The sequence below is a fragment of the Pogona vitticeps genome, chromosome 2 (assembly GCF_051106095.1).
Source record: "Pogona vitticeps strain Pit_001003342236 chromosome 2, PviZW2.1, whole genome shotgun sequence".
Lineage (NCBI taxonomy): Eukaryota > Metazoa > Chordata > Lepidosauria > Squamata > Agamidae > Pogona > Pogona vitticeps.
In genome coordinates, this window is record NC_135784.1 from 255,699,434 (window position 1) to 255,720,697 (window position 21,264).

At 40.2% G+C, this 21,264-nt stretch overlaps 1 protein-coding gene across 10 annotated transcripts in view; it reads left to right on the plus strand.

Annotated features, from left to right (window-relative positions):
* SEMA6A (semaphorin 6A) overlaps positions 1-21,264 on the plus strand; it is a 193,144-nt gene that overhangs the window by 131,446 nt on the left and 40,434 nt on the right. For all 10 annotated transcript variants that reach the window (XM_020780052.3, XM_020780055.3, XM_072992437.2 and 7 more), the window contains exons 9-16: positions 2,175-2,263; positions 3,119-3,336; positions 8,267-8,398; positions 10,916-11,071; positions 13,554-13,730; positions 14,932-15,072; positions 15,197-15,277; positions 18,209-18,267. In XM_020780052.3, the coding sequence (XP_020635711.3) occupies positions 2,175-2,263; positions 3,119-3,336; positions 8,267-8,398; positions 10,916-11,071; positions 13,554-13,730; positions 14,932-15,072; positions 15,197-15,277; positions 18,209-18,267 (1,053 nt within the window). The remainder of the gene's footprint in view (positions 1-2,174; positions 2,264-3,118; positions 3,337-8,266; positions 8,399-10,915; positions 11,072-13,553; positions 13,731-14,931; positions 15,073-15,196; positions 15,278-18,208; positions 18,268-21,264) is intronic.

Below are 21,264 nucleotides of genomic sequence, written 5' to 3' on the forward strand. Positions count from 1 at the left end.
TTTTCTAAGGGCATTATGAATGGGTGCCACACAGCATTTTGTGATTGTGAAAGGAGGGGTTTTGCCTATAGTAAAAATTTAAAAGAGAAAATAGTTTGAAGATAACAGTGCAATATTCCCCTTTACATTTTTTACAGTCAAACAAGCATTTACTACTCTTGCATGTGACAATGTGCAATGTTGTTAATTCCCTTTGGAATTTTATTTGCTTCTGCAAATAAAAGGGATCCAAATTTGGTATTTGGAGTAAATTATGCAAATCAAATACTTGTATCTCTAATTTATTGCTCTGCATAATTTAGCCTGCCTTCAGGGCTCTTTTCCTCAAAGACAAAGGACAAAGCAGGGTAAAAGAATTTAAGAATGGCAATTTTGGGGAATGGCCAGCTGAGACAATGGATAGGGGAAAGCAGCCATGGGAACAGTGCCGACTACTGAATGCTTAGATAGCACCCACAACTAATGGTGCCATGATTTTAGAGTCTTTAGTTGTGTCTAGGTCTTTCCAATATGTTCAGATGCCTAACGACAGTAGAAAGGGGTACTCAGATGTTGGAGGAGCTGTTGAAAAAAAAACAATAAGATAGACAGTCAAGAATTTTGCTCCTGCTAGCTTGGAGGCTTGGGTCTGTGATTATGAAAAGGTGGTTTTTCCAAACTGCTGGGAGGGGTACCTATTTATTTTCTTGGTTCTTCACATTTTAATTTTAGATCTATGTAATTATGTGTTTTTATTGATTCTCTGTAGTATGTTGGAAGCCGCTCAGAGTGGTCGTATGACCAGATGAGCGGGATATAGATAGATAGATAGATAGATAGATAGATAGATAGATAGATAGATAGATAGATAGATAGATAGATAGATAGATAGATAGATAGATAGATAGATAGATAGATAGATAGATAGATAGATAGATAGATAGATAGATAGATAGATAGATAGATAGATAGATAGATAGATAGATAGATAAATAAATAAATAAATAAATAAATAAATAAATAAATAAATAAATAGGATCCACAGTCTCACAGGAGGCTAGGTTGACCCAATCTTCACTGTCCTTTCACCAGCAGACGAAGACCTTTCTCTTCAGGCAAGCTTTCTCAAAGTGACTAGCTGCCTGCCTGGGGGGTTTAAATGGATTGCTGCTTTGAATGTATTTTGGTGTTACTTATATTTTTTAATATTATATTCATTTGATCCTTTTTGGTATTTGTATACTTACTGCTGTTAACTTTAAATACTGTCTTTTAATGATGTAAGCTCCCTTGGGCCCATTTTAAGAAGAAAGGTGGGGTAAAAGATATTTCAAATAATTTTTTAAAATAAATTGTCTTTCAATTTCTTCTATAACCTATTTGCACTACAGATGCACTACATATACACTACCATAACCCTGCTGTCCAACAAACATTTTCATTATTGTTCCTGACATTTGTATATTATATATTGTATATTCTCAAAGCTGCCAGCTCACTTCAGAAAGCACATCTTCTTTATAAACAGAAAAGCTATAAGCAGCCACACTAGCCCATGCAGCCACACTGCCATTTATCTAGATAAATACTGTTGCAATGGTAACACCATTGTATGTGATTGTATAATTAAGAAAGGCCTTCAAGTTGGTGAAAATTGGGAGGATTTCCCTATCACTTTCCACAGAAACAATTTCAGCTACTATTGTTATGTTCCCAGGGAACTGTTCAAAAATGGTACTTTTAATTTGCATCTAATGCATCCCGGTCTGAAGTTAACTAAACAAAATGTTTTATCTGTCATATTTTTATTTCTTACCACCATTGTCACCAGTAGGATCTGATTCTGAGAAGTTTGAACATGTCTACTTAAAGGAGAGGATGCTGTAGCTATAATTTTGATGTGATAAATCTTTCCTTTATGGTTGAAGACTTTCTGACGTACTTCACATCCTCCTGGAATTGCAATCAGTATTGTTTCAGTACCATGACCAACTAATATGCAAACAAAATCCCCTGATATGCAAACTCATATTCTTTGCAGTGCCACAGATCCAGTATCTTTGTTGGACACTGGGAGATGTAGTCCAAAAAAAAGTATTTGTGCATAAATAACAGTGAAAAATCTATGCCACAGTGATGTGTCTTCTTCAGTTTTTCATATTTATATATGTATATTTATATTGTCCTTCTTGCAGAGCCTTACTTTGTTCATGCAGTTGATTATGGCAACTATATCTACTTCTTCTTCCGAGAAATAGCAGTGGAATACCACAGCATGGGAAAGGTAAGGGCTGAAAACCTCTTGTAGACCCAAACAGGTTAGGCGTGACCTTGAAATGAGAGCCATAAATCACAATGACAAGGTCATTGTTTTGATATTCTGGTGCTCTTGCTGAAGGTTGGTTGGAATGTGGCATTACGGTGCCTTGATATAAACCATTCTTATTTTCTGATGGCAACAAGATGAAAAAATAATAATAAGTCTGACTTCTCGGTAATAAACTGGAAAGCATATGGCAAACTGATTTAATGCAGAGCTCAAAATAATCATTGCAAGACTGACTTTAAAGCAAGGGAGCAGCTGTATTTGAAAGACCTTCGTAGGAAGAGATGTAAATGGGAAGAAATTTCAGAGTTGCCATTTCAAAAAGAAGAATGAAAGCTTTATTGAAAATATATTTTTAAAGTGTTTCCACAATAAATGTATTAAAATGCTTACAAGGTTAAAAAGGAGAAAAGCATGAACAAAAGCTTGGTGAAGCTTGCATTCTGAGAGTATGAGACGCAGAGGCTGGCAGTGTAGGCCACAAAGACTACAAATATAGAATGTGCTTTTGTTTGCGGAAATAGAAAGCTAAGTGGTCTGCATAGAAATGAGTTTTATATGAGCAGAGAACAGATCTCCTGATGGATTTGTGTCTTGTATATGAAATGTCACAGGCTTATCTTTTGTAGCACAGAGTTCCAAAGCTGAATTTTCTTCTGTTGGTTATTTGTCACAGATTAAAAAAAAAAACATGAGATCAAATGAAGCACCTGGCATTGAATTTTCTGTCTTTTTCAAGGGGAAGAAAAAGGCAGAGCTCCAGTAAATACACATTTCCATCTCTTCTCTCCTCCTCACCTTCCCTTATTGTAGGTTGTTTTCCCCAGAGTAGCTCGGGTTTGCAAGAATGACATGGGTGGATCTCAGCGAGTGCTAGAAAAACAGTGGACTTCCTTCCTCAAGGCACGGCTGAACTGTTCAGTTCCTGGTGATTCGCACTTTTACTTTAATATACTGCAGGCAGTTACTGATGTTATCCATATCAATGGTCGGAATATTGTCCTAGCTACATTCTCCACTCCTTATAACAGGTAACCATTTTAATATCAGGTTGCTGCTGTTTTTGCTTCTGTGATTGTATAAAATATATAGAATTAAATGAGTAGTAAAACATGAGTTTTAGAATCATGAGCCCTGATACACAATATCTCACCGCGCTACATCTTTTAAAGCAAAATAACATGTTTAATAAATGAGACTCTAAGGTTTCATTGTGCAAAGTTTCTTTTCCTTGTTTCCACTGGGAATGCTTGGCTCTCCCCACATCCAGCAGAATCCATTATTTTCACAGTTGTTTGCAACATGTTAAACCCCTGCCACTTGGCTTCTCACTATTCCTCTCTCCTACAAGCTCATCTGCTTAATTCAGCTAATATCTGCTATCTAATCAAATGTCCATAGAATCCAAAGAAAATATTGGTGGAGGCGCATTATTGTTGTTTGTTTGTTTAAAGTACTTTTGCACCACCCTTCATTTTACTGTATTAGAAAAGATATATTTTTAGCTGCTCAGGGTTTTTTGCCTATTCATCAGTGAGAGTTTGTACTCTAAAGACAGCTATAATGACAAAAATCTTTCCTTGCTATGCAAATGAGCCTGCATAACCTTCATGCTTATGAGGTCTCCCTTTTCTTCCCTTCTCCTCTTTTGAATGGCATAGGGAAAATTCAGTTTTAAAATAAACTCCAGCTTCCCAAGGAACTGTGTTTTGTTAAGCTATAATTAATAAGAATAGTCCAGAATCATAGGATAGCGTTTGATCCTTATTGCCTCTCATTAATGAATGGTTTTGCCAACTGCAGTTTCTCAAGGCGAGATGTCAGGGGAACTGTGGGTAGTTTAATAGTCAAAAATACAAAGTTACATTTGCACACAGAGAAAATGGGCATCCATGAAATGTGTTGTCTTTTTGATTCACTTTGATAGGTAGGTTGTATTCTTGACCAGTCATGGGGGATGCTAGTCTAGTCTAGTTCGTGCCTCATTCTTTTGTTAGATGGTTTGTGTGTCTTCTTGTTCCCTGCTCTTCCTTTCTTCTGTGACATCCATCTCTGTAAGAGAAAAAGAGAGAGAGATCCTTAATCTTATCTATCTTTAGCTCATTCTCTCCTTTCACTTCCTCCTACCTACCACTGGGCGGCAATGTCAGGATAGGAGGAAGAAGAGGACAACATGGTTGTCCAGCGAGGAAATCTCTAGCAGAAGCAAGCACCGTGCAGTGCTGTATTGTGGAAGGGCACACAGAGGCCCAGTGATTGATCACCAGCAATGGGGTGTGGTGGGGTAGGGTGAAGTGGGTAGGGTGATGCCTTCCTACTCAAGGCATCAGGGGAAATTTGGAAATTCTTCTACTGAAGTGTGCCAGGGAGTGAAAACTACCCCATGATAGACAGCTCAACCTTTCATTCCCAGTTTCATATCCAGATCAGTGTGGTTATGGCAAAGATACACAGATGATGAGCCACAGTTGCAATTTAACCTATCTCCCTCTTACTTATAGTGCACAAAAGAGGAGAAGGATGTGACAGGGAAGCCAAAGACCTATGTGGTTTCATATGTGTAATGAATGAATACTGTTTCCAATTGCAGCTGAACAAGGTTCATGAGGAGTACACATTTCATTGATCATCTTTTTGCCCTTCTATGGCTGTGTCCACCTGACTCATGTTCTCTAGAACCAGAATAAATCTTTTGCTTAGATATTCAGAGGAACCAAACAAAAAAATCTCAGTTGATGATATAGTCCCATTATTCCCATTCTCTCCCCGGTAGTTATTTATAGCAGTACTTTTCCTTTAAGATATAGTTTCATTACAATTAAGAAAGCCTAGTTTGGTTTAATGTTGTTCTGCAGTGACACACAACCCAAGATGATTGGTCACAGCCCCTGGCTGCTCCTTTCTGCACCTACGATGCATTGCCTAGGTGCATCTTTGCCTTTGCACAACACTACTCTCCCATCATTACCACTCATACCTTTTTGCATTGAGGCTCACCTGCACAAAGAATGTGTTGTTCTTAGAAAGACATAGTTGAATTTCACATAAGCTAATTTCAGGGGGAAAGGTGGCCATTTTACATGTGAGTTTGCACGGTGTTTAAGAATGGAAAAAACAGGCACCACCTGTACTATGACAAAATACATCTACTAATATTGTGAGTTGCACTGGGTATGGACAGGCATTCTTGGATGTTCTTGAGCAAGACAGCATAACTCTGCTGCAGCAGTTACAATTCTACAACCAGCTAGGATGCTAGTGACTCCAGATTTGCAGGGATGAAGAATTCATTCCAAATTATAGTCTGAATTTAACAGGAGGTTCCCAGGGTGATGAACTCTATTCCCAAAATAGATTCAGCATCTTGGATGATTCTTGTGATATTTAAGATTAAAAGTCAGAGTGGATTTATCACTGCAGTCACTGGCCACTTTGCATTCAGATGATTGTGTTGGAGCATTGGCAGGGCAGTGGAGAAGGTTTATAGTACAGAAGGAGCTCTTGTTTGTTCTAGAATACTAGCAAGAATCTCCCATTCATAGTAGCTTATTTGACAGTACATTGAAGGGACAAACCTGAAAATATGACTCATATCTCCCATTTTCTCTGTTCTTGAAATGTAAAAGGCAGAGCTTGTGAATCTTTGCTCTAATGTGTTCCGTCACCTCTATCTGGATTTGCATCTCACACCAACAGAAGGGTCCAAATCTGCTATTTGGAAGAATTATCTGAGGATGCACAACTCACCTCCTCCTGTGGCTTTGTATAACAGCTGAAATTCTGTTGCTTAGATGTGCACATGGAAAGTAAAGGGTATACTTTTCATTCACTTCTAACTGACAAAGAATGGGTGGCCCTTGGGATTCTCAGAGGTGCATGTGCTCACTAGCTTGTTGCGTACCAAAGAATTCAAGTGGAGACTCATTAACCGAGCTAGAACAGACTGAATGTTAGCTGTTTGGCATCCACATGTACAATTCAGCAACAGAATTTCAGCCAGTGTGTAAAACAGCACTCAAAAATGCTAGACAAAATTTGTCAGAGACACCATTGGCCCCAGATCCATTTGATACGAATGTGACATGTGGAACAGATCAGAACAAGTCTGGGCATTTGAGCAGGATGCATTCTTGACAGATTGTCTTCTGAATCACATGGGGAATGTGTGTAAAATACAAACAATTCTTCCTCATCATAGACTAGAACTTCTCTTCTGTGAATAGATGTGTCTTCCTCTTTTTTAGTACCACACCCGGCACTGCAGATGGCTCGAGTATGGTGATGCCCTTTGCTTACAGCTGTAATACAAGTAATAAATAAAAGTAGCAGGGCCCATTATTTTAACGCCCATAGTTTTTAGGTCAACTAATAAAAGATCGTTTACAGCATCACCTCATCTGTTAAGAATTTGTAAGCACTGGTATCTTGCCACCCACTTCCCAGTAATTTATGGAAACATGCTAAGGTCTTCAGTTTCTAAGGCCTCCAGGAAACTTTAGTAAATATGCTAATTAAAGTAAAATTGCTGCTGTGACAACCAAGGCCTGCTTTCTTTCCCATGCTTTCTGTTAGAAGGGACATTTAAGGGAAAGAGGAGTATTGCAGTTCATATACTCATGCTATAGATTGGCTCCCCAGAGTCAAAGGATAACTTCGGCTGGGTCAAAGACTGATTTTTCACTGCTTTGCCATAAACAAAACTGCAAAAAAAAAAAAGAGAAAAAGACATAATAGCTCTTATTGACAACCAAATTATAGCAGCTGCTTTGGGAATGATTAAGCCATGAATTAAAAATACAGCGAAACACAGGAAATAGACACACATTGTTGAAAATATGTATTTAGTAGAAAGGGGATATTGGGGAAAGGGAAGCAGTTTCAGTGAATTTCATTGCACTCATTATCATTGTTGGATAATTAGACCATGTACCTAATTTCTGCTTCAGTTTAGTTCTGTAATAGGGTCTTGTTATGTCATTCCCTCAGTATTATCCACACATCTAGAAGCTAAATTCTAATAGTTGCGTATATGATAACAATTTGCCACCCTAAAAGCAGGATTATAACTCTCAGCTGGATGGAGCTTGCTTTCTGACCAAATTCATGTAGCATAAGTCGGACACAAGCATTCTATAGTAAGCCATATGCAAACAAACAATAAGGTATGAATAATTCATACCAAAGAGCCATTGACTAAAAGAAACAAAATGTGTTTGTGTAAGACTGTAATTATATTTAGTGACTGCTACTATTAAGTTACGTGCAAATAATCAGGAAGTCCAAATTTAAATTTTCGTGGGAGTAAGGCAAACCTGCAGTTGCTTCTGCAAACACTTTACAGTTGACTGAGTCAAGCCAATTCCTGCTCATAGGAACTCAGCCAGAACCAACAGGAAAATCAAATGATGCTCAGAACTTCCATGGGTGGATAGTGGTATTTTGCTGAACTTTCAAGCTGAGTGATGTGCATCGGTATGCAAAATGTATCTGCTCCAATGTCTGAATGATTTCTAGGGTGCAAATAGAGACAACAAGGCCCAGCAAGTTTCATATACAAGAGTATGTTAAATTTACTACAAGAATACCCAGAACATGGGCTGAGTGTTTGATAACGTAGCAAATTATTGATACTACTAAAAGTCTCTCACTCCCTCTCTCCTTTTCACCTCTTCTTTTTCTCTGAATCTTTTGAGTCTCCAGAATTACTGTAATCTGCTGTTGCTTTTGTCTTTTGGAGGAAAGCCGTAGTGACAGGAAGTGGCTGGCTACTGGAGCATCTCAAAATCCTGAAATGAGGGCAGCCCTTTGCTGTCAATACCCAGAAGTCAAAAGGTTCAGAATTCAGTGACCTATGACAGGAAGCCTTCTATGCAGCGTGTTTCTCTGACAGAACAAAAAATGAATATAAAAATATGCATAACTTCAGAATGAGTAACTATTTCTGGAAATGTCACATTGCAGCATCCCTGGCTCAGCTGTCTGCGCTTATGATATTCTTGACATTGCCAATGTATTTACTGGGAGATTCAAAGAACAGAAGTCTCCAGATTCCATATGGACACCAGTTCCTGATGAACGAGTGCCCAAGCCCAGGTACTTTTCTCTGCTGAGTGTGCTGCAGGATAGGGCCTGGGAGATCAAGGGTCTTCATAACAATGGAAGATGAAGTGTACCATGTAAGTGCAAGAATTAAAAGACGAATACAGAAAGAAGAATAGCTTGAGCAAAATTAAACCGGTATTGCCTGAACTCTGCCAAGGTCATAGCCATCACCACCCCTGGCCCTATGTGAGCATATGTGCAGGGCTGTCACACACACCATACAAATGCTATTGTTGGGCACAATTGAAGAATTAAGCGAGTCTGAGCCATTATTTCTAGAAGGCAAAAGAGAATTAAGCCATTTCCTCCTGGGGAAAAAAGTCTGGTTCAGAACATATTTCTGTGCTGAGCCAGGGGAAAAGGTAATATGATGCTTGCCCCAGTGGGAATCTGTACTCAGTCTCCTTCATCCTTGTTTAATAGGGAGGAGAGCAGCAGTAAGTGTACTCCTCTGCTGATAGAAGTTAGGCCTCGCAAACCTTGTGTTCCATATAGAGCTACAAGAAACCACTCACCAGTAACAATGACTGGAGGACCATTCCTGGCATCTGTTCCGCCTGAGGCATGTTGCGGAATCAGTTCTGCCTGGGCATTGTTACCATAGGTATATTAAGTCCCTTGCTGTCTGTTCTCTTGTTGTGAGACTTTTCCTCACAGGAAATCTAGTTCCCAATTTTCATACCAAGGTAAAGAATGTAGGGTGTGAAAACAATGGTAGATGTAAGGTTAGAGGAAACACAGTGGGTTTGTTGTTTTAATTCAGCGGTCCCCAACCTTTTTCAGTCTGTGGACCGTTTGGGGTGTGTGTGCTCCATGCATGGACTGGTTGGGGGGTGGGGCACCCCCTCGCTTACTGGTGGGCGTGTCAAGCCAGAAGGGGGAGAGAGATGGAGCTACTTTGCAACTCTTGCCTCCCGGAGGCAGCGCTTCCTCTGCGTGCCCACTCAGCCTGTCTTCAAAGTTGCTCCATCTCTCTCCCCCTTCTGTCTTCGGCTATTGCCGTCCCTCCCGCTGCCCCCCCTGCAGATAGCTCCAAGTCCCAGCTTCTTGAAGATGAAGGAGGACACAGGCAGGTAAGGGTGGGGGAAGGAGAGTGGCTGCTTGTTAACTGTCTAGAGGGTGGGGAGCAAGCAAGCAAAGAAGCAAAGCCGTGCATCGGGGCGCTTCCCAGGCTGGCTGCCCCACGGTGGCTTCCCCACAGGGAAGGGGCACTGCTCTCCTGCAAGGGGCGCTGGTAAAAGGGTTAGCATGAAGGCCACATGCTCACCAGCAAGCACAACACGCCCTCCCATGAGGGGGGGCGCGGAGATCTGTGTCCGTGGCCCAGTTCCAGCTAACCCACGGACCGGCACCGGGCCGCAGACCGGGGGTTGATGACCCCTGTTTTAATTAATACCTGAGGGTTGTTGTTTTTTATGCTTCTACCTCCCTTCTTTTTTGTTACTTAAGGTATTTGCATTTCATTTCATTTCATTTTATCCTCCACTATCCTAATTACTCTGCATATTTCCCGTCCATATGCCCTTCCTATGTTTGGAGATAGAGCCTTTTTTTAAAAAAAGAAGTCTTCAGATAACACTACAATAACACAATTGCAACTATGCACCCCCAGAAGCTCATAATTTGCTCACAGCAATCTTGTAATTGTCAGTTTGCATATGTCAAACACTATACTGTGTAAATTTTAGAATCTAAAGGAGCATGACTTCTTTAGAGAGGAAGGAATTTTAGAGAAGAGATCCTGTGAGGAAGGGCAGAGTCAGCAGCAGAAAGAAGATTTTTCTGCTGCCAGTATCTGACTGTTACAGCCCAGCTTCCATTAAAGTACTGGGAGGATTCCAGAAATAAACTGCACACATTTGTATTCCAGTTATCTGAGACAGATAACACTGTATCCTATTAAAGGACTATGCAGATTCAGGCTTAATAGGCTTGGGTTTTCATACTTGTCAAAAATAAAATGTTCTTGGGAGTCATAGCAATGAGGATGTTTACTCTGATGCTGGCAGGATTCACTCTCCAAGCTGTGTTTTTGAGCAGCTTTATTTCAGAATTGCAGAGAAATGTAACATTTCCCTTCAACATTAAGTATAATTGCTCTTAATTCTAAGAATGTGAGACATGGGGAAGTGAGTCAGAAGCATGCCTACAGAGTGAGCAAGCCACTGCCAAATTCTGTATGTGTTTATTGGGTCCCATGTCAATAGATGAACTGCAAACTTGCATTTTACAAATTTCACAATCTGCTTAGGAAATTTATATTTACCAATGGCCATAAATCAGATATTCCCACGATAAAGTATAACTAAGTGCTGAATGTTAAACGCTTTCAGTGTAATGACTAGCTCCAGGGGGAATTTAAGAACTCTTGGACTGTTATACATTGCTCAGGTTTTTTTTTCTGGCATTTTCACCTAATAACTGATGCTTATAGAAACTATGTTTGTAGAATATTTACACAGCAGGAGTAAATAAATGTGTTTCTTCCTGTTCTGTTTCTTAATTTAGGCCTGGTTCTTGTGCTGGTGCTGCATCACTTGAAAAGTACACCTCTTCCAATGAATTTCCAGACGATACACTAAACTTTATCAAAACACATTCTCTCATGGATGAAGCAGTACCATCAATTGTCAACAAACCATGGTTTCTGCGAACAATGGTCAGGTAAAGAAGCTTTCCTTCAGATTCCGTTCATGTGTTCTTTTCCCCCTGCATGAGTCCTGAATTTAAAGTTTCCTGTGTTGCTGGATACTCTCTGCCCTGATTCTTGTAAATTAAGCTCTGAGCTGGCCTAAAATCTGGTTAAAGAAAAAAAAGCAAAAGGAAGGAATAAGGGGAGGATTATTGCTGTTATTTTACAGTGTAGGGAGCAGTCTGCTACTATGCTGTTTAAAATAATCATATAAATAAATAAGACTATCAAAGAAATGCCAGCATCTTTAGATCAAATTATTCAGAGTCCCAAAGTCTCAAGCAGATTTGGAGTTGCTCTCATAAGATCTGTCTAAATATGGAAGGCATATTTTGGAAAAGAAGGCTAAAGCACAAAATGTTTTTCATCAGGGCTGTAAAATGAAGCTAGGTGCAGCAGTTTTCTCAGAAGGTGGCAAATCTTCTGATCCTGTCTGCCTACATGCCAGGGTCTACTTATTGTTTCCTCTTCTTATCATGGATATAGCAGAGAAGTGTGGTCCCCTCACCCCTCTAAGGTGGCACAGTAGGATAGATTGCTGCCTGATTCACTGATTTCATGGTGGCATATTTGCTACTGTTTATATAATGGGAGGGCACTTTGCTTCCTGCCCCAGGCAGCAGGAGACTTTGGGACACCCCTGCTTATTGTAGCCATTAACTGTTCAGCCCAGTGTACGTCTACTTAGGGATATGTTCCACTGAGTTCAATGGAGTGTACTTCCAGTTCAGTATGTACAGAGTTGCAATCTAGCAGAGTCATTATATTCTTAGGACAGTAACAGTTATCATAAGGATAAGAAGTTTACCACAGTATTATGAGAAGACCTTTAAGGGCTGGACATGAGTTCCTCCCACCAGCTTGTGCTCATCCCATATCTCAGAGGAAATACCAACATGGGATCGGGTGAACCCTTTTCTATCTTTTCATAGCTGAACTATAAGCCTTCATCCAGGGCTCATCCCCGGCCAGCCCTTGCCAAAAAAAGTAAGGCATATGGCTCTAAGAGAGAGGACCTTTCTAGTTTTGGTATACTCTTTCTGGAATGCCCAGAGTGTCACATCTATGTTATGCTGTTTTGGATGCCAAAGGAAGATCTGTCGTTTTCCTAAGTATTCAAGGAATTGGTTTAGTGCTTTTACAGCACTGCTTTATCATGATTTCTGGTTTAGCTTTTTTTTTTTTTGTATTTGCTCTTTATGACTGTATCATGGTTTTTAGATAACCTCTTTATTGTTTTATTGCTATTTTGTATTTCATGTCTTTCAAACTGTATTTCAATAGTATTTCAAACTGCTCATGGGTTGCTGAGCAGTTTCTAAATGTAAAATAATAAATACATTTGCATACTTTTCCTTTGGGGTAAAGATTTTAACTACTTCAGTAGACATTCTGGGCAGATTAAACAGGTAGCTGAGGGGCACATCAACCGGAAATGAAATATGTGTGCCAGGATGTTTTCAGGATATGCTGCTGATGTCTGTCAGGATATGTTAAGGACAGCTCCAGTGTTTACACAAGTGTTTAAAGAAAATGAGTCACCTTTAAACTATCCTGTTTCAGCAGAAAAAAAAGTAAATAGAGTATTTCCCCCTCAACTATATAAAAGTCAGCAGCACTCACTTTCAGAATCTGCAATTTCTGGTTGTAAAGTTTATCAGATTATTTGTGAGCCTTATGCTGGTGATAGATTTGAACATTCTGTTTCTCATACACCAAGCCGCCTAGAGTGGTTGTTCGACTAGGCGAGGTATAAATAAATAAATAAATAAATAAATAAATAAATAAATAAATAAATAAATAAATAAATAAATAAATAAACAAACAAACAAACAAACATACATACATACATACATACATACATACATACATACATACATACATACATACATACATACATACATACATACATACATACATACATACATACATACATACAGTATATAAGAAAATAATGTTTATTTTTGTCTTAATACTTCTTAATCAGGAAGTTGACTTCCTGATCACCATTTGAAGAGACATTTATGAAAGTACAGTTTTAAAATATGTTAACATTCATTTGCATATTGCAACACACACACAATTTCATATATAAGAGTGTGTTGCATATGTAGAAAAATTATATACAGAAAACTCTTTAAGTCAGCAGGGAAATGGAAATTTAAAAGCTTTAGCTTTTCAGCCCTTCTGGTTTAGCTGTCTTCATCTTTGTGCTTCCAAATTTCTTATATAAACGCAACCTACAAATTAACCTTGAGATTGTCTTGTTTAGTCATAACCAAGGCCTGATTTTGTATTGTGTGGAAATAGCTTATGCAAGTGGAATATTGTCTTTATGTATGAATAAAATAAACTATTTATAATGTTACTCAAAGCTTATTTATAAACTCGAGAGAATGATAAAATAAAAGATAGGCTAATGTACTGATTAAAACTTTAATGTTGTCATTTCAGATACCGCCTGACCAAAATTGCTGTAGACAATGCTGCTGGACCGAATCAGAATCAAACTGTGGTTTTCCTTGGCTCAGAGAAGGGAATCATTTTGAAGTTCCTGATTAAAACAGGAAGCAATGGTTTTCTCAATGACAGTCTTTTTCTGGAGGAGATCAGCATTTATAATTCTGAAAAGTGTGTATCATTGTTTTTCTCTCTGTATTTTTAAGAAAATTAGTTCTGAATTCTCGCACTTTGTGCTGGTCCCATGACAAGGAAAAACTCTCAAGTAAATAAGGTTTTTTAAAAAAATAATTAGATATTAAATATTTATGTTTCTTGTTTTTATAGCTTTTTACTTTATCATGAGAATATCATTATGGTGAACATGTAACCAAAAGTACTTACATCTCTGTGCATTGCACACACTGAGTGCAAATAACGGAACACAATCTTTGCTCAAAGAGCCTCCTTACATTTCCCAAATTAAATTCTGTTGGATTTTGTTGGCCGAACTGCATCTCCAGTTGCAACAACGTGTTGCTGGAGACCTGAAGAACTCAACGACCCCCTTCCCCATGAACTAAATCTGGGATGCTGGAAAATAAATGTGATCTGTGAAATATTTAAAGCCGGGCCACTGATGGATTATTCTTTGGTTACAGTGGAAATGTGGCTTACACTTATAAAATGCCTCTCAAAATGAGGACTGGTTGATGCAACAGCCAAAACAAAAACCCGTCCACTCCCAACCCTTACTCATACTAAAGGGAGTCATCAGTGTGATCACCACGTATGGAAGACCAACAACTAAAGCCAGACCATTGCTCAAATCATAAAGGTGATCAGTGTGACTGGGATGATGGATTGATTTGGGAAGAGTTTCTTGATCCATCCATATTCTGCCCTCCATTCTGCCAATTTTTGCTTGTGTCCCCAGATGATCCACCTTTCTGCAGCCTCCAGTGTGCTAGATGTGATGGAGTGCACACCTTGAGTTGTGAATGGATTTTCTCCCTCACACATACTCCAATACTCTTCTTCCATTAGATGTGCAAGAGCTTTGGAAGCAGCATCTCTGCTTGCAAAGTATCGCCATGTCTCTGTGCTGTCTTTTAGGCATGCTCCAGCAAACGAGGATATTGGCTTTTATGATAAGGCCATTTATGTGTTCTGAACAGATGAGTTACATGCCTGTTTTTCTAAGAAAGTTTCCATTTAGTTTATTCTGACCTAGAAATATTTATGTTAGAATTAATTCCTTACAAATTATGGATTTCTTTCTTTCTTTCTTTCTTTCTTTCTTTCTTTCTTTCTTTCTTTCTTTCTTTCTTTCTTTCTTTCTTTCTTTCTTTCTTTCTTTCTTTCTTTCTCTCCTCCTCTGCCATCTGATCAGGTGCAGCTATGATGGAGTAGAAGACAAGAGAATTATGGGGATGCAACTGGACAAACAAAGCAGTGCCCTTTATGTAGCATTTTCAAACTGTTTAATTAGAGTTCCCCTGGCAAGATGTGAACGTCACGGCAGGTGCAAAAAGTAGGCATTTCTTAACATTCCTTTCTCTTGTTGCTAATCCCATTCTCAGATACACCAAGTTTTCACACATGAATCCTGAAAGCAGAGAATTTAAGAATGATTTGTATGTGTTTGTTCTATTAAGGGCCTGCATAGCTTCTAGGGACCCCTACTGTGGATGGATGAAGGAAACAGGGGCATGCATGCAGCTATCACCCGGAGCCACGTAAGTCATAATTAGTACTGTGTCTGAGTTTTAGTAAAAGTATGGTCAGATAGGCTTCTGGGTAGAGTTTAGAGTTTTAGTGAAAACTAACAGGTAATAATGATCTTCCTGAGAAAGAATGGTAATAAATGTATTAGTGAAGGCTTTCACAGCCGGGATCTAATGGTTGTTGTGGGTTTTTTGGGCTCTTTGGCCGTGTTCTGAAGGTTGTTCTTCCTAATGTTTCACCAGTCTCTGTGGCTGGCAGAGTGCTGTCCTCTGAAGATGCCAGCCACAGAGGCTGGCGAAACGTTAGGAAGAATAACCTTCAGAACACGGCCAAAGAGCCCGAAAAACCCACAATAACCAATGGTAATAAATGCTTGCTTGCTTACTTTCTGTTGACTCTGTTTCCACAGTACAATTTAATGTAGTTTAATCTTTTTGATTAAGGCTGGGACTGTCTATACATGGAACATCGGATCCTACCCCCCCCCCAAAAAAATTGCATATTTATGTTTTTCATCTGTTATCATGTCATTGTGTAGGTTGATGTGCTTTCCCCAAATCATTGGTAGCACAAAAATGAGCACAATATGAGCACAAAAATTCATTGTGTCACTTAATGACATGGGGTAAGTGAGCCAAATCTGAATTCCAGTGAGTCATGGAATCAATATGATTCTGATGAGGATGGCATACTTTTGGCAGTTATTCGTCCTGGGATTTATATAGGTTTTTCCAGAATGGGCTCAGATAGTTCTGCCCATCTGATATCTACAAGTTTATTTAAATAATAATAATTGTGTGCCGTCAAGTCAATTCTGACTTTTGGCAACCCTCTAGGTGGAGAGTACTCAGAAGAGTTTTACTATTTCCTTCTTCTGGGGGCATCCTGGGATTCTGTAGTTTGCCCAAGGCCATACGATTTGGCTGTTCTGGAATGCAAATTTGAGAGAAAAGCAAGTACAACACAACAGAGCAAACAGGTTTCTGCTAAGCCTGTCAGCCCTGCTGGCAATTGTGAGTGGATGGAAATGAGTTTCCAGATTTTAATGGCATGTCAAATGCAAACATCAAACTCCCTCCAGTAACTCTTGCATTGAGATTTAATTTCCCAGCTAGAAACCTAGAAAAGCATAGGAATTATCTGAAACTTCAGCTAATGTGCTGAGAGCTGGCAGTCCTGATAAATAGTCTTAAATGCCAACATAACTGTAACATTCCTCTTGCTTTGTAACTCTAGTAAGCATTTCCTTGAGTTAGTGTGTTTGGATCCATATGAATGAAAGTCAAGTCAGTCCAGCTATCTGCTGGTGTTAAGAGGGTAAAGATCACTGTTTTCATGCTAATATACTTAGAAAATGTTTATTAATATTTATTTATGTTCAGAAACTTCAGTGGCTCCAAGATGCTGCAACCAGATTGTTAACTTAGGCTTATTATAGGGATCACATAACTCCCCCCTGTTCCAGTAGCTCCACTGGTTGCCAATTTGTTTCTGAGCACATTGTAAAGTGCTGGTTTTAACCTTGAGTGCCAGCTATCTCAAAGACTGTGTGTCCCTTTATGAGCCTGCCTGGGTATCAGGATCATCAAGGGAGGCTTTTCTCTCAGTCCCACCACATTCACAGATGTGATTGGTGGGGACACGGAAGAGGGCCTCCTCTGTTGCAGCTCCCAGACTCTGTAACTCCCTTCCGCTGGAGGCCAGTCTGATCCCATCTTTATTATCCTTCTACAAGCAGACAAATCCCTTTCTCTTCAGGCAGGCTTTCCCTTAATGACTGGCAGTCTGAGATGCTCCCAGAGCCACCTGGTGGGGCCACTGTGAGATACAGGAAGCTGGACTCGATGGGCCCTTGGCCTGATCCAGCAGGACTCTTCTTGTGTTCTTATGGTTCTTAAATGGATTATTGTGCCTTGTGGCTTTAAATTTGCTTTTGGTATTGATTATATTTGCCATTTTTAATATACTATTTATTTGGTTCTTTTAAAATATGTATATACTTTTTTAGCTTTAAATATTGTCTTTTAATTATGAAAGCTGCCTTGGCACCTTTTTCAAGAGAAAGACATAGTAAAAATATTTCAAATAAATAATTAATAATAATAAATCATGGCATACACCCAGTGCAAATCCAAGCACACAAATGCATTGTTTAGTCATGGCTTCATGGATGCAACTTTGTGAACATGTCCGCAGCTCTAGGTTGCTTTTATTATAAGAGCCATACCGAGTATCGTTTAAAAATAGCATTTGAAGTATATTTGAGTAGCTCTTTGGTTTGGGTGGTTTTACTAGACAGTTTTGTTTCTTTGCTTTTAATCTATTTTAAAGCTGTGAGTTGGGTCTAGCATAAGCCATCTGTTAGTGGAGAATTCCTCTTCTCACCAGGAGGCTATTGATCAAGTGGAGCACTAATCATGGCTGAATTGGCCGAGGGGGGTGATCTTTCCCAATTTCCTACTCCTTGAAATGGCCAATGTCGTCAGGAAAAGTGTTTGAGGATCCTCCGGGAAAGTGGAAAAGATAGTGTTAGGGGCTGCAAATGAAAGGAGAAATCTGAATAGCACTTTAACAAACGCACACACACGTTTTCCACCAGAGGGGCCATTCTGCACAGAACTGCAGTTTTGAGGCATCCCTTCTGGCAGAATAAAACTGGATCCAACCTGCATTTTAAAACAAAAACGCAAATGGTCGTATTGTTCATAGAATCATAGAAAAGTGAAGTTGGAAGGGGCCTGCAAGGCCATCAAGTCCACCCCCCTGTTCATCCAGAGAAGCAACTGGTAGGTAAAGTAACATGAAACCTCTTTTGCTTGCATTTTGCCAGAACAGGAAGAATACTTTTGCTTTGTTTTGTCTGTTTCTTCCTTTACCTTCTACTTTTTAACTCATATGTGAGGGCAGGAATTTACACCATTATGTTTGCTTCTGTTGTTTAGACTGGCATTCGAGCAGGATGTAGAGCATGGCAATACCGAAGGCCTGGGTGACTGCCAAAGTAAGCAAAACTTGTTTTACTCTTCTGTTTTAGTTTTCATTGGAGAATCTCTGTTTGTACTTGACTCAAACTCAGCTCAGGTAGAGACAAAACATGTAGAGAGATAAAGTAATAACAGTACTGAAAGCAACATTCAGAATAAAAGACCTTAAACAGAATAAAGTGAGAGAAGAATTCAAGGAAATTGATTCTACTTACACATCACTTGTCTCTTTGACAAATGTGTTGAAACTGAGATCCAGTTTTAAATGAAATTAAATTAGACAAGCTCCCGTTGCTTGTCCCAGCTCCTGCCAACCTAGCAATTCGAAAGCATGTAAATGTGAGTAGATAAATAGGTACCACCACGGTGAGAAGGTAATGGCATTCCATGTCTAGTCATGCTGGCCACGTCTACGGACTGTCTACGGACAAAACGCTGGCTGTATGGCTTGAAAACGGGGATGAGCACTGCGTCCGAGTGTTGGACACAACTGAACTAAATGTCAAGGGGAACCTTTACCTTTACCTCAGCTGGTTTGTTCTTCTTAACTCAGAACCAAGTTAATAATGGTGATTTCAAACTCTGAGTTAGGGATCAGAACTGTTCTGAAACTGAGGGGGGTAAATTTCATATTCTTCTTAGACACAATATTTGTGCGGCGATTGGGGATTTAAAAAAAAAACTTTTTGTTTTTTGTGGGGTTTTTTGTTTTGTTGTTGATGTTTTATTTTTTTATTTTATGTATGTGGAGACCTAAGGCATTTTGGTAGTGAAAACATTAATGACTGGCACACAGGTGCTGATGCTTCGAAGAGATAGCTCTTTGAAATCCCAAACAGCTGCTGCATCAGCTCCATTTTGTAGTCTTAAAGTAAGCATTTTTTCTATAAGCAGCAGATCTGGCTCTACCTCAAGAGACATAACGGGTCTCTCCAGGAGGGCAAGGTTCCTCTTGCCCTCAAGGAGACACTCATTAGGCCTATTAGGAAGAAACCTAATTTGGCAGCGGATGATATTGGCAATTATAGGCCCATCGCCAATGTTTCCTTCCTCACTAAGTGGTGGACAGGGTGGTGGCTGATCAGCTTCAGGCTCTTTTGGATGAAACCAGTGCCCTGGATCCATTCCAGTTGGGCTTCAGGCCGCGCTATAGCACAGAAACGGCATTGGTTGCCCTGTATGATGACCTATTGAGGGAGGCTGATGGGGGGAAAATGTCCTTCTTAGTTCTCCTCGACATCTCAGCCGCCTTTGATACTGTTCACCACAGTATCCTCCTGGGGCGGCTCTCCAAGCTGGGAATCAGTGGTCTGGCTCTTGCCCGGCTCTGATCCTTCTTGGAGGACCATCCTCAGAGAGTACAGCTTGGGGGGAGTGTTTTGGCCCCATGGAGTCTCAATTGTGGGGTTCCGCAGGACTCAATCATCTCCCCAATGCTGTTTAACATCTATATGAGGCTGCTGGGTGGGGTCATCAGAGGGTATGGGGGTTTATGCCGTCAATACGCTGACAACACACAGCTCTACATCTCCTTTTCACCTACTTCAGTGGATGCCGTTCTGTCTCTTCAGCACTGTCTGGGGGCTGTACTGAATGGATGCAGGAGAATGGGTTGAGGCTGAACCTGGACAAGACGGAGCTCTTGAGGGTGGGTGGCCCCTCCATTAGTGGCTTGGGAAACTCCCTCTCTTTTTGGGGGGTGAGTCTTGCTGCGAAGAGTGAGGTTCACAGCTTGGGGGGTACATCTGGACCCGGCACTCACCATGGAAGCCCAGGTGGCGTCAGTGGTCCGCTCCGCCTATTACCATCTATAGTAGATTGCCCAGCTGCGTCCCTATCTTGATGGTGGGGCCGTCACCACTCTGGTCCATGCACTCGTAATCTCAAGATTAGACCACTGCAATGTGCTCTACGTGGGGCTACCTTTGAGATTGATGCGGAAGCTTCAAATGGTGCAGAATGCGGCAGCCAGATTACTTAGTAGAGTGAGAAAATACCAGTACATCTCTCCCATTCTGGCTGCATTGCATTGGCTGTCCATTTGTTTCCTCGTTGACTTCAAAGTGTTTATGATGACTTACAAAGCCCTAAACGGTTTAGGACCTTGATACCTGGCAGAACGCTTTCTCCCACCTAGATCTACTCGATGCACTCTCCAAAGCCAGGAAAGATGGTTGAGGGGCCTAACGCCGAGAGAGGTCCGAAAAGAAAGAACAAGAAATCGGGACTTCTCGGCAGTGGCCCCTCGACTTTGGAACAGTTTGCCATCAGAGATTCGCCTGGCACCCTCGCTGGGTGTTTTTAAGAGGAATAGGTACAGTGAGTAAGACAGCTGCTGTCCCACGTTTTATTTTTTGGGGTGGGAGATAAATAAAACATGGCATCCCTATTTTTATTTTTTATCATTTTGGGCTGTGGCCATCTCTCCTACCATGAATCCTCTGGAAAACTACAAGATTTTGTGGATAGCACAGAAAAAATAATTGTACTGTATATTGGAGTATCAAAAATCCATGGCAGATTATTGTGCCAGGTCTGCTTCTTAAGGTAAATTAAAACACAAGCTGCAAATGCAATGAGAATGTGTGGTTTCAGACTCCACTGCCAGTAGCAGTTGGCTGAGATTTCTCCTCCCAGCTCTCTAGACAAAGAACTGCCAAATAATCTGCATTTATCCCCGCCACCACCTATTGCATTCTTTTGAAACTCAAGGTTCCTGTTGGGCTGGGGCAAAAGTAATACTTAAAAGTGGCAAGTCTCCTTCAGGGAATGGCATAAAAATTTAGTCTACCCACTAGGAGAAGTCAATTGAAGCCAAATTAAAGCCAAATTAATAGTGTTACCTAGTGGATCTAAGCAGATGTTTTCTTCAGTTTGCAGTCCTGCTTGGCAGATGTTAAGAGTTCATGTTGTTTCTAGATAGTGCTCTAGACCACTGGTTCTTAACCTTTGTTACTCAGATGTTTTTGGACTGCAACTCCCAGAAGCCTTCACCATCAGCTCTGCTGGCTGGG